Source organism: Passer domesticus, chromosome 17 (genome assembly GCF_036417665.1).
Source record: "Passer domesticus isolate bPasDom1 chromosome 17, bPasDom1.hap1, whole genome shotgun sequence".
NCBI lineage: Eukaryota > Metazoa > Chordata > Aves > Passeriformes > Passeridae > Passer > Passer domesticus.
The window spans coordinates 2,967,476-2,979,723 of NC_087490.1; the positions used below are offsets into that span (position 1 = coordinate 2,967,476).

Below are 12,248 nucleotides of genomic sequence, written 5' to 3' on the forward strand. Positions count from 1 at the left end.
CTGTTCCAATCCTCTTCTGCAAACCTTCCTCGGGCTTCCAAAGACAACTCGGGAGTGGATCTCTGTCTTTGAAGTGTTTTTAGAAATGAGGATGTTCTTAAGGGCATGTAACAAACTCCACTCCTCACCCCCCTCCAAAACATAGCTTATTCTACCATTTAGTGCCTCGTGTATTTTTGATAATTTATTGCAAATTAAACACTAATGTGCAAGGCAGATAAAGTTAAGCATGAAAGATCTTTTTCCTTAAAAATAAACAGCTGGGAGCCAGCCTGGGTCTCTGAAAGAAGAGCACGTTCTGCCTGTGGGCACTGCAGCTCCAGCGCCGTTCAGAGCTGCAGCCCGGCAGGGGTGGAAGGTGTCAGTGCAGGAGGATGATGCTCAGCTGTCATCCCACATTTCAAAGCCCGTTTATTTCCCTCCAGGGAGATCCACGGCCATGGGTGCTGAAGCCATTCCACCTTTACTGTCGCTGGTTGCTGAGGAAACCAGCACAGCGCGTTTGAACGCGATCAAAGCCCTGACGCTGCTGGCTGAGCTGCCGGGGGGCCGCCGGACCCTGCTGGCTCACCGGGACTCGATCCTGCGGTGCCTGGAGGATCCCAGCGAGGCCGTGCAAAGGGCTGCCGAAATCGCCATCACCGTGATCGACTGGAAGCCCTTCTGCAGCCGCGATCTTTTCTAGCGATCTGTTGCCCTCTGTTGTTGTCTGGCTGTAAAAGGTACATGACTACACGAGACCTTCAACACCAGAGCTCTCTTCCTCACTTACTCTGGATTAGTTTCTCCTGAAAAGTTATTTGACAACAGTTTCACGTCTGTATTGCAGGTCACAAGCAGAAAAATGGAGAAGAAAAGTTAAGAAGTGTGGAGTTCTCCAAGGGCCAAGACTTTCCTATGATACAACACAAGCAACCCTTTCTGTTTTCTTCATAATGTTCTCTCCTTTTTTTTAAACCTCAGTCTATCAAACACTAATCAATAATTAATTATATTAGAAAGGCTCACAATTAACCCCTCCAGCAATTTGTCCATGCTGACAAATTGATCTAACAACAGGAATTCACATGGATTTTGCTGCAAACATTTGTTGAACGTGGGATTAACACCAAAGTCAGAAAGCCTTTACCAGGGTAGCTCGTGGTAAAGCTGTGTTGGGGCCTCTCCAGCAGGAGAGGGCTCTGGTCCCCAGCTGAAATTACGTGTAATAAGGAACAAAATCACCTCAGCACCTTCAGCTGAAGGGCAGTGGAAGTGGTGGGAAGTTTCAGTAGCATTTTATTCACAGGGAGTTCAAGGCTGGTCACTACTGACACATTGCAAATTTCTGTCTGCAGTTACAAGAGTGTAATTTAAGAGGCTTCAACAGGAGGCCTGGGCAAAGAAATAACACAAATGAGCAGGACAGCCCTGGCCATTCTCAGCCACCAAGGAAGATGTGACAGGCTGGCTGGCACAGCTTCACAGCAAGTCCCATTTGTTTTCACTTGGGTTTTGTTCTCACATGGGAGTTTTATATCCAGAATTGTAGCTACAAAGAAGCTGCATCAGGTCTATAAAAGGGGTTATTTGTCAGGGCTGCTTTTCCATTCAAACCCACAGTCACCCTGCAAACTGCATTACCCTTAACACAGAAACTCTTCCTGTAGGAGTGATTACAGTTAAAATGTTTCTCTTCCATAATGTAACCAAAGGGTGAATTTCCTCTCTTATAAAGATGCGATTTTAAAGTATTGAGTCAGTTGGATTCATTCCCTCCAGGCAGGATCTTGGAGGAACTCTGCCTTTTAAACACATAAGGCACTCGTACGTAATACATATTGGTGCCAGAGTGCATCCAACTCAATAAGAGAAGCCAGGCAGCTTTAATAACATGCTAAAGGACTAGAGCAGCACAGTGGAGGCTCAGCTGCTCTTACAGAACTTCAGGAAAATCTGGGAACAATCAGCATTTTAACCAGGTCCAACCTTGTCAAAGCCTTCCCTGATAATTCAGGTGTCACCCTTCAGTGAGTTCCCAAAATAATTAGCTTGTTGAGGTGCAGAAATAAGACCATCCACACTGAACTGCTCTGGCTAGAAGAAATTTACTTGGACCATAAGTAGTGCATTCCAAGCATCTGCCTGATCAATGCTTTCAAGACAATATAAACTGTTCCCAAAAAAGCCTCTGCATGGATCAGTGTTCTCATCTTACACACACAGTACAGAAATGGAACAAAGCCTCAGGTGAACTCTGAGATATGGACACTACTGGGGCCCTCCCAATGTCAGCTTTTGTCTCAGCAATCCTTTGGCCCTGTTACATGTGACAACATGAAACCATCACACTCCAAACACGACAGGAATTCCCTTGGGCTGTACTGACCATGTGCTGCCTCTGCAAATGCCAGAATTTAAAGTCATTGTATGGAACAGCCACTGTTAACCACTGTTAATTGTAGTGTTCTGCTTGCAAAGCTTCATTATTGACAAAAAGGTGGTTGATATAATAATCAAAAGTCACAGGCTGTGCTGAGGGCTAATTCCCTACTTTGGGATGAGAGACAAGAGTCCCCATTTCATGAGGCTGGGAATTAATTAGCACTGTAGGTGTCAGCAAAACAATTGGCTGGATCAAAGGAACAGCTGATGAACACTTTCCCTGGACTGACAGCTTGCAGTCAGGAATACTCCATAATAAAGCTACCACAGACTTGGTCACAAAAATACTGAAGATCTTTTGGAATTGCTTCATGCACATTACAAATACTTAAATGAACATCTCAGGATGTGGCACCCACACCCTAATTAAACTCACCCTTTCAAAGGAAATGCTGTGTGTACAGCAAGTCTCTGGTTTTAGCACTGTGCCTTCCCCAGTGCTCTGTGCTCGGATGGCTTTAGCACCAAGGAAAATTTTTAACATCAATGAAATCAATTTGCCTTTTTAGCTTGAAGCTAACAATTATTGAGGCCCAGATATAATTAATATGGTCCCAAGTCAATACTGGAATGAATGCACTTACACTCTACACAGGCTGAGTTTTCAAACCAGTTGCCCAGCAGTCCTCAGCAGCACCAGAAGACAAGACAGCTGCAACAAGACTTCCCTGTGGAGTCTTGTGTCCCACCCAGGCAGAGGTCATGTTGAATTTTTTCTAACAGTTTCCAGAAGGTTAAGAATGTTATGGCTCTTTGTTCTTGCAACTACAGACTCATTTCCCCTGCCTCTGTATGCTTTCAGAAGGCCAAGGGGTAGAAATCCATTCTGTCTTGCTCTGGAAAGTGACAACTTTTAATTCCATCTCTTCATGTTTCAAAGCAGGGAGTATATTTGTTTCCACCACTACCTTTCCTGTTAAAAAATATAAAAATCATATAGCGAGAAATTTGTCTAAGGACAAAATAGTCTGGGAAAATCAGATTTGGCTAATGACATTAAACCAGAAGGGCAGAGACAGCTACACACAAAGCTAACATGCTCAAAGCATAGGACTTTTTTTTAGCGAGACAAAGTTTGCAATTTGAATGAATAAAACCAATTTTCATAATTTGTTTCAGCATACCTTGCATATGAACTACATTTTTAAAGTTATAGGCTGCAATACTGTAAACGAAAATATTTCACAGAGTGACAAGAAACCCACACTTCAGCTTGAAGCTGTTCCAGGTACCTTCAGAGAAGGAGGGGAGGTGCTGATCCAGGCAGGCACAGCTGCTCTGGCCTCAGCTGTGCCAGGTGAGGGGAGGGTGGGCTCAGGAGCTCCAGGGGAATTGTTCTGTCTCACAGCTGCCCATGGTAGAGGGCAAGAAGGGATGTTCTTCAGGAGGCACAAGAAAGGGAACCTTTTCATCAATAATAAGGATGATAACTAGAGGCACTGCTTATACTGTCTTGCATCAGAACAAGTTGTAGAAACTGGAGTGAGTGAAGTTTTGTCTGTTCTTTAAATTCTCCAGCACAGGCCTACAATACACACTCCATGAGTAAATGCCATGAATCACCAAATAAAGCCAGGGTTTTTTTGTATTTCCCATCTCTTTCAGCAGTGTATTGCCTGCTGTTATTGAATCTGGGACTGCAGATTCCCAGTGCAGCACAAGGGAAGGTCTGTGATTGCTGCTCCCTTCCCTCTCTGTGGGTTCTCTGCTCCCCCAGAGAACCCTGCAGGGCACATAAGGCCACTAAGCAAATTAAAGCACCCAGCAGCTTTCCTGAGAGCAGCTTTGCTGTCACCCTCAGCCTGTGCCCAGTCCTTTCCTGTGCTGTCTGCCCCCAGAAATGTCAGCTCTGAACTCCTCTGGCTCCACACTTCAAACCAAAGAGCCCAAGTGCCCTTCAGACACAATGACTGACAGTACCTGGATTTAGTGTTTAGCTTTGCTCCTCGTTTTTGTGTTGGCTTTTACTTTACAGGAGCACTCCTGGTTGTGCCAATTGAGGAAGGTCAGGGAGCCTCCCCTGGCAGTCCCAGCTGCTGCTGGGCTCCAATCACCACAATCACCACAATCACCACAACCACAATCACCACCATCACCACAATCACCACAACCACAATCACCACAATCACCACAACCACAATCACCACCATCACCACAATCACCACAATCACCACAATCACCTGAGGAGCTCAGCCTTGTGCCATGGCCTAATTCTGCATGGCCACACAGCCTAAGAAACCAAGCCATGGCTGCTGCAGACTGATTCCAACAAAGCCCCAGCCCTTCCCTTCCCTGGCATCTCAGTGCATGAGGTTTTTCAGTAATGAAATAGGAATAAACCCAAATTCCGAGTTTAAGAACAGGGTGTTCTCATCATCATCAATACTAACATCTGTGAGATACTTGGATACATTTTTTGTGGGTGGTACAGACAAATTAAATGAACAGTGATTACCCTTTTCCAGGATTTTTCCTGAGAACTATGTAGTATTTCTTAAATGGATGATTTTGTTTAGTGTGTGTTCTTTACAGAGCAGTGTCACAATCTGCTGACAGTGCTACTAAGTGCCTGTTTTATTTATTTTATTTTATTTTATTTTGTTTTATTTTATTTTATTAAAAGAATTCAGTATATCTAACTAAAGCTCATTAAAATAAGATTTAACCATGTATCCTACCTGACAGGGTAAGCTGGGATGCCTCAAGATCCCCTGAAACTGAGCTGTGTTATGCTGTACGTGCCATGCAGGTACTTTGTGCTGCCAGCCAGAGATTTATTTGGAGTTTCAGCACTAACCAGAGTTATTTCAGATGTATAATCAAACACTGAGGAAAAGGGCGTGCTCCCAGTTCCCATCCCTAAAGCATAAAGCCCAGAACAGTGTAAACTACTGCTTTTAGCTGAGTGTCCCCACAACAGCTCATGGACAGAGCTCCCCTGAAAACTGAAGGAAAGTAATTTTCTTCCTTAAAATCATGACAGGAGTCAACAGTAGCTGTCAAACTTTATGTAAACATTTGAGCTCTTCCCTCCACAACATCCACCTTCAGACCAGAATGAATCAGATTGCTGAGGACACACAGTGAATATCCCTGGGAAACTGCATTAGATTTTCAAAACTCTGTGGTTCTGAAGAATAAAATCATGCAATGATGCCTGATTAACCAGGACATCATCCAAAGGTGCTCAGACTGCCAGGAAATCACTTGTATTATTTGTTTTTATTCAGATAGCTTTATAATTTCACTGTATTTTATAGCAAAGAATGACAAAGAGGGACGTAGGCAATCCTCAGTGACACCTTCCTTGTTTGTTTTTCATCCATTATTATTACCCAGAGCCAAAACCTGGACACCAAATGAAGTTTCTCTGTCTTCCATCATATTATATAACAATCCCATCACTTTGTGGACACAAATACTTCAAAACAGACAATTACTTTAATACATACAAGTCTTCATTGTTCATTAAATACAATTAATTCCATGGTCGTTAAAATATCACTGTGTTAAGGTTTGCACTGGTATTCCTGAAGGACTGATTTGATCTGGCCTATGCAAAGGACCCTGCAGGGATTATGCTGAACAGCATAAATTCTACTGACTGGAATCAATTCTGCTGGAATCCAGAGCATTTGGGCATAGATCCTAATGAAGCAAAGATCCTGCCAGCAGATGAAGCAGTGGTGACAGCCCAGGAGGCAGAGCAGGGTGGTGACAGTGGCACTGCTCTGCCCTCCCCTCCAGCTGCCCTTGCTGCCAGCCTGGAGCATCCTGGGCAGAGCCTGGGGGACAGCACAGCCCCACCAACGTGGGCAAAAAGGAGCAGGGAGCTGTGGCACTGCCCCACTGAGCAACCAGCATCTTTTCCACACTTGGTTCCCCAGGAAGCTGAATGAGATGAAAAGAAGATCTATTGCTTTTTGCTTTGAAGTGTTAAATCTGCCTTTTCCTGTGTCCCCAGCTGGTACCAAACTTGTGGAGACAATCAGCCTGGTTTAGCTGATAGCCCACAGCTGTGACTATTCTCCTTCCTGAACTGCTAACTCATGCTGCCGTGCAGCAGGAATCCTATTTCTCAATGAAATCTTCAGAGGAAAGATTTATAGCTTTGCAGAAAAGCAGGACAGAGCCCTTGGATGTACTGCACAGTGCAGCCCAGCATTCCAGTGCTGTGCATGTTCCACCATGGCCAGAGGCAGTACATTGACTCCAAGCCCACATTAAGGGGGCCTTGACACACCAGGGTGGGAATTGATCAGTAAGAAATAAATATATATACACACACATAAATACATATTTTAAATATATATAATATATATAGTGCATATACATAATGTATTGCTTGTGTATATATAATACATGTATTTTGTATAAAAAGCTTCACATTCAAGTAAAGGTATATATTAAAATATCATGAGAGGAGGACCTTTGGAACTTAACCTTAAACAGATAATCTACTGTAAGCAAAATTCTTTTTAGGATCATAAGAGAGGTGTTCCCCAGTTTCAAAATGTGATCAGTTCACAGGTTAGTGTTCCACTGACAACTGAGAAACACAACCCAGTGGAAAATGAGAAAAAGGGGGGAAAACTGGTAATGGAAAATTATATATAATATCAAATACATTGATATATACATAAATCCTTTACTTAAGATATCCCATGGTGGGGGGGTCAAAAGCAACGTTTTAATTTGAATTTGTAATACAGTCCCTCAGTGGTTGTGAGTTTTTTGCAATTAAATTATCATAGCCAAAGGAAAAGGAAAATTGAATGATCAGAGGAAGGGTTGAAAATCAAAATAGTATTGTGAACCCTAAAAGATAGTTCACAAAACCTGATATGAAATATGGCTCACACAGCATTGTTCTGAACCTAAAATATGAAATGTATCATGAGAGAGAGAATATTGGATGGAAATTCTGAACCTCAGTTAGCCCTGAATTCGTTCAATGTCTAAATAGAAATTCTCTCTTGAAATCCCAGTGGTCTTCATCTTTAAAATGTTGAAATTATGATCACAAAATCAGTGAGTAAATCACTCTGATGTTTTACAAATGCAGAAGATGAAAATACAATGTGTATCTAATTGTGTAAATCTACAAACCATCATTTTTGCTTGAACAATACAGTACAATTTCAGGACTGTGAGCAGGGGGTTATGCAAAGTAGGCATGGCAAAACACAGCCACAGTCAAGAGGATGATGCCATTGATATTCACAATGTTTCTCCACAGTGGCACTTCACTGGTGTCTGTCAGCTTCTTCTTCAGTGCCTCTTCTTCCTCCTTGCTCAGTTTGGGGCCCTTCTGTTGGTCCAAGCCACAGAACCAGTTGTAGGCTTTCCTACAGCATCCTGGGTCCTCCTGGTTTTCCTCATCAACTGGAAGGAATAACACTGTGGTCAGGGAAGGTGAGTACAGATCATGGCACACACTTGATCTCTGGGACTGAGGACATTCCCGTTCTGATTTATGGTTGTAATTCAGTGGAAGCATTTTAGTACAAAACAGTACAAGAATCAAGTTAATATTGTGTTTTCACAGGATTTTCTACATGTTCCAAGAGAGCCTTCTGCAGAGGACACTTGGGCCTTTTGCAGCCCAGAGACTTGGCCTGGTATTGGAGAAGTAAACTGCTTCAAATCTTAAATTCCATCTTTTCAATACTTTCTACACTCTTAATTGAAAGACAAATAAATTAATTTGAGGATACTGCTGAAAAGGAGCTTGGGAGCAGAACCAGAAACCCAATAAAGACAGCAGGTGGGTTTGCAGTCTGCTTTCATGGTGCCTTCAATCCTGACCACAACCCGCTGTTTGCAGGTGAATTCCCTCCGAGTGCTGGAGTCACACACAGTTCTGCCTCTGACCCACAGCACTGCCATTGCTTTAGTCCTAGAGCTGCCACCCAGATACCAAGAGAATAAGATTTTCTCCCTTCAAATCCACTTCACTTCTGATTTACACGGAGCTTGAGGGATTGGAAAAGGCAGCTCATGAGCCATTTAAATTTGTGGGGGCTGAGGATTTGTTGTTGGGGAGATGGAGGATGCCTTCAACTATCAAACATGTTAATGTTCCTTCAGGAATGAAACAGGGATACTCAAATATATGACAAAATTTCTAGGTATTCAACAGTTACCTGATTCACCATCTTTTTCATCAGCTCTGTCCTGCTCCTCATCGGCATCAAGATCAATCCGTTCTTCTTTGCTGTGCCGCAAGGACCAGCACAAGCGGTAAAGCTGCCAGGGAACAAAAGGCCTTGAACTGATCATGGATCAATACACAGAGCCCAGCCAGCCTGTAAGGCACAGCATCCCCAGTGTCTGGGATGCCCCAGGCTATCAGGAGCCACTGAAGATCTGTGACAGGTAAAGGAAGACTATTTCCTTTGCTTTCCTACAAGAGCTGTGTGCTGGGGTGGCTGAAGTGTCGAGGGGTAACACACCAAGTACCAACTGGTGGTTTCATTGTGTTCCATTCCTTGAGGAGCAGGACTGCAGTGATACTCACATGTACATCAGGAATGGGCTTGGTCATGAAGGAGACTGCCAGGATGACGATGGCAGAAACCCCAAAGAGGATCAGTGCAAAGTAAAGGTAGTGAATGCCACAGATGATGAAGGGGCAGTCGGAAGGGGCCACACAGCTGCCAGTTCCGTAGGCAAACTCTGCAATCATCCTGCTGAGTCCAGCCAGCAGCCCAACAATCAGGCCCCAGAAGGCACCCTGCAGACAAGGGTGTGACAAGAAGGGATCAAAATGAGGCATTTTAGGTGTGGAAATAAACTCTGAGCTCTCAAACAGCTGCTGGAGGAAACATGGATGGAGTTATGTGTTACAATGGCTTTGGCATGTGGGTTTTAACCCAGATGCTTTCAGTGGCCTTATTTACAGCTCAGTGTATGATTCCAACTGAAAGGGGCAGTGAACAGCTCTGAGATGTCAGGCACACCTCAGGGCACTGCATCCAGACCATTTCTCACAGTCCTTCTGGCTCCACACAGCTGCCCCCTTCTACAGGACAGGTTTCAGCCATGGATTGCACACCCCAGGGGCTGTTCTCATACCTTTTTACCTTTGAGGACTTAATCCCTGACAGCTCTGGCTCAATGGAACCAGCCAGAACGTTGTGTCATCCTTCCTGAAATGTGTGTCTGGTTTACCTGCTAATGGCCCTGAGTAATTATTGAATTCTCAGAACTGTTGGTGGGTGCCTGGTGTACAGCACTCCAGCCCAAAGTGTAACAGACACACAGGTATGTGTGGGCACAAACTGAAACATGGGAAATTCTGGTTAAACATAATTTTTTTGTTGTTTTACTGTAAAGGTGCTTGATCATTGGAACAGGTTGCCTAGAGACACTGTGCAGTATCCACTCTTGGGGATATTCAAAACCCAACTGGACAGGATAGGTAAGAGGTGGTTTGTTTGGTAAATCAGCTTGGTGACCAATATCCTAAATGAAAACTTTCAAATGTGTGTCCATAGATTATCCTTTTAACACATTTCTTGGCAAAGTGATAGGTAACCTAAGCTTCAGAGCTATCTATAAATTCCTAGGTGACTGTTTATCTATCAGACTATGAAAGAACTTTATCCAACTCATCTTTGAAACCTCAGGCTTTGGGGTGTGGAGACACAAAATCCCTGGGCTATACTGGGATTAAAATAAACAGGAAGAAGTTGCTCATAACAAAAAAAAACCCCAGTTCTCCCAATTCCTAAAGGAACACGTGGCATACCTGTTTCCTAATCTGCACTTACCTGCTCATTGACACGCTTGCAGAAGATACCAAGCAGGAAAACAGCAGCAATGGGAGGTCCCAGGTAGCTGGTAACAGACTGAATATAATCAAAGAGCTGCCCACTCTGAGCTGACTGCACCACGGGAACCCAGGCAATGCTGATGCCAATTAAGAGTAACATAAATGCCCTGTAAACACAGCCAGATATTCAATTAGCCATCTGCTTAGAAGTATCTATGATCTATCAGAAAGAAAAAAGAACATCAATTAATCAATAATTTACATGTTCATTTTGTATTTCAACTAGTGAAATCAATTATAATGGCAAATTAGCACTGAACAAACAAAAGAAATCCAAGTTGGGTATTGTATATGTCAAATATCCATCAGCACATTGTTAAATATGCAATCAAAACATACGAAATCACTTTTCTCTGTGGTTGTTATGCCCAGAGACAAATCAATAGCAGATGAAGTAGAGCCAGTTCATTGATGCTGCAGCCTGGTGCAGCACGGAGCCCAGGAAGACAATTTAAAAGATTTTCCTTGGAACAGCAGTGGGAAGCAGTGACAATTGGCTGGGCTGCTTCCTGCACACTGTGTTCCTCGGGAGCACGGCGTGCTGTCCCCAGAGGAGCGGCGGGGCGGGACAGGGGCCGGGACAGCCGGCCGGGCCGGACAGGGGGACAGCACGGGAGCGCCGGGGCTCACCTGCCTGCCAGCATCAGCTCCTTCTCGGACGGCCGCGTCCGAATCTTGGTGTAAATGTCCATGGTGAACAAGGTGCTGGCACTGTTGAAAATGGATGTCAGGGAGCTCATAAGGGAGGCCAGCATCACCGCCAGCATCAGACCCCGCAGACCTGGAACACAGAGATGGGAACAGGGATGGGCACAGAGATGGGAACGGGGATGAGCACAGAGATGGGAACGGGGATGAGCACAGAGATGGGAACGGGATGAGCACAGAGATGGGAACGGGGATGGGCACAGAGATGGGAACAGGGATGAACACAGACATGGGAACGGGGATGAGCACAGAGATGGGAATGGGATGAGCACAGAGATGGGAAGGGGATGAGCACAGAGATGGGAAGGGGATGAGCACAGAGATGGGAACGGGGATGAGCACAGACATGGGAACAGGGATGAGCACAGACATGGGAACAGGGATGAGCACAGACATGGGAACAGGGATGAGCACAGACATGGGAAGGGGGATGAGCACAGACATGGGAAGGGGGATGAGCACAGACATGGGAAGGGGGATGAGCACAGGCATGGGAAGGGGGATGAGCACAGACATGGGAAGGGGGATGAGCACAGAGATGGGAGTGGGGATGAACACAGAGATGGGAGTGGGGATGAACACAGACATGGGAAGGGGGATGAGCACAGAGATGGGAAGGGGATGAGCACAGAGATGGGAACGGGGATGAGCACAGACATGGGAAGGGGGATGAGCACAGAGATGGGAAGGGGATGAGCACAGAGATGGGAATGGGGATGAGCACAGACATGGGAAGGGGGATGAGCACAGAGATGGGAGTGGGGATGAACACAGAGATGGGAGTGGGGATGAACACAGAGATTGGAACAGGGATGAGCACAGAGATGGGAACAGGGATGAGCACCGACATGGGAACAGGGATGAGCACAGACATGGGAACGGGGATGAGCACAGACATGGGAAGGGGGATGAGCACAGACATGGGAAGGGGGATGAGCACAGAGATGGGAAGGGGATGAGCACAGAGATGGGAGTGGGGATGAACACAGACATGGGAAGGGGGATGAGCACAGAGATGGGAAGGGGATGAGCACAGACATGGGAAGGGGGATGAGCACAGAGATGGGAAGGGGGATGAGCACAGAGATGGGAGTGGGGATGAACACAGAGATGGGAGTGGGGATGAACACAGAGATTGGAACAGGGATGAGCACAGACATGGGAACGGGGATGAGCACAGAGATGGGAACAGGGGTGAATGTTCCATGGACAGCCTCAGCACCTGGCACCAGCTGTTTGCCTGACCCTTTCCATCGGCCAGCTCTGAGCGTGTCTGGCA

At 45.3% G+C, this 12,248-nt stretch overlaps 2 protein-coding genes and 2 long non-coding RNA genes across 19 annotated transcripts in view; 2 read left to right on the top strand and 2 right to left on the bottom strand.

The window, feature by feature from the left end:
* The window catches only part of RSPH14 (radial spoke head 14 homolog), a 73,234-nt gene extending 71,501 nt beyond the window's left edge, over positions 1-1,733 (top strand). For 4 of the 5 annotated variants that reach the window (XM_064392575.1, XM_064392570.1, XM_064392573.1 and 1 more), the window contains one exon: positions 426-1,733. In XM_064392575.1, coding sequence (XP_064248645.1) covers positions 426-685 — 260 coding nt within the window. In that variant the 3' untranslated portion in view covers positions 686-1,733. The remainder of the gene's footprint in view (positions 1-425) is intronic. The other variant, XM_064392571.1, reaches the window with a different exon arrangement.
* LOC135282621 (uncharacterized) lies at positions 685-4,334 on the bottom strand. Of its 2 annotated transcripts, XR_010348693.1 has the most exons (3): positions 3,549-4,332; positions 3,009-3,337; positions 685-818 (listed from the first exon to the last, which is right to left on the bottom strand). It is a non-coding gene; the product is annotated as an uncharacterized LOC135282621 (long non-coding RNA). The 2 variants fall into 2 exon arrangements; XR_010348692.1 differs by lacking the exon at positions 685-818 and having other exon boundaries at positions 2,948-3,337; positions 3,549-4,334.
* A 2,757-nt stretch (positions 4,335-7,091) lies between these two features.
* Positions 7,092-12,248, bottom strand: part of SLC5A1 (solute carrier family 5 member 1) — a 50,799-nt gene continuing 45,642 nt past the window's right edge. For all 11 annotated transcript variants that reach the window (XM_064392554.1, XM_064392553.1, XM_064392551.1 and 8 more), the window contains 5 exons: positions 10,892-11,042; positions 10,200-10,368; positions 8,945-9,160; positions 8,571-8,673; positions 7,092-7,809 (listed from right to left, as the gene is read on the bottom strand). In XM_064392554.1, the coding sequence (XP_064248624.1) occupies positions 7,586-7,809; positions 8,571-8,673; positions 8,945-9,160; positions 10,200-10,368; positions 10,892-11,042 (863 nt within the window). In that variant the 3' untranslated portion in view covers positions 7,092-7,585. The remainder of the gene's footprint in view (positions 7,810-8,570; positions 8,674-8,944; positions 9,161-10,199; positions 10,369-10,891; positions 11,043-12,248) is intronic.
* LOC135282622 (uncharacterized) lies at positions 7,703-10,458 on the top strand. The gene is made up of 3 exons (XR_010348694.1): positions 7,703-7,839; positions 7,973-8,191; positions 8,595-10,458. It is a non-coding gene; the product is annotated as an uncharacterized LOC135282622 (long non-coding RNA).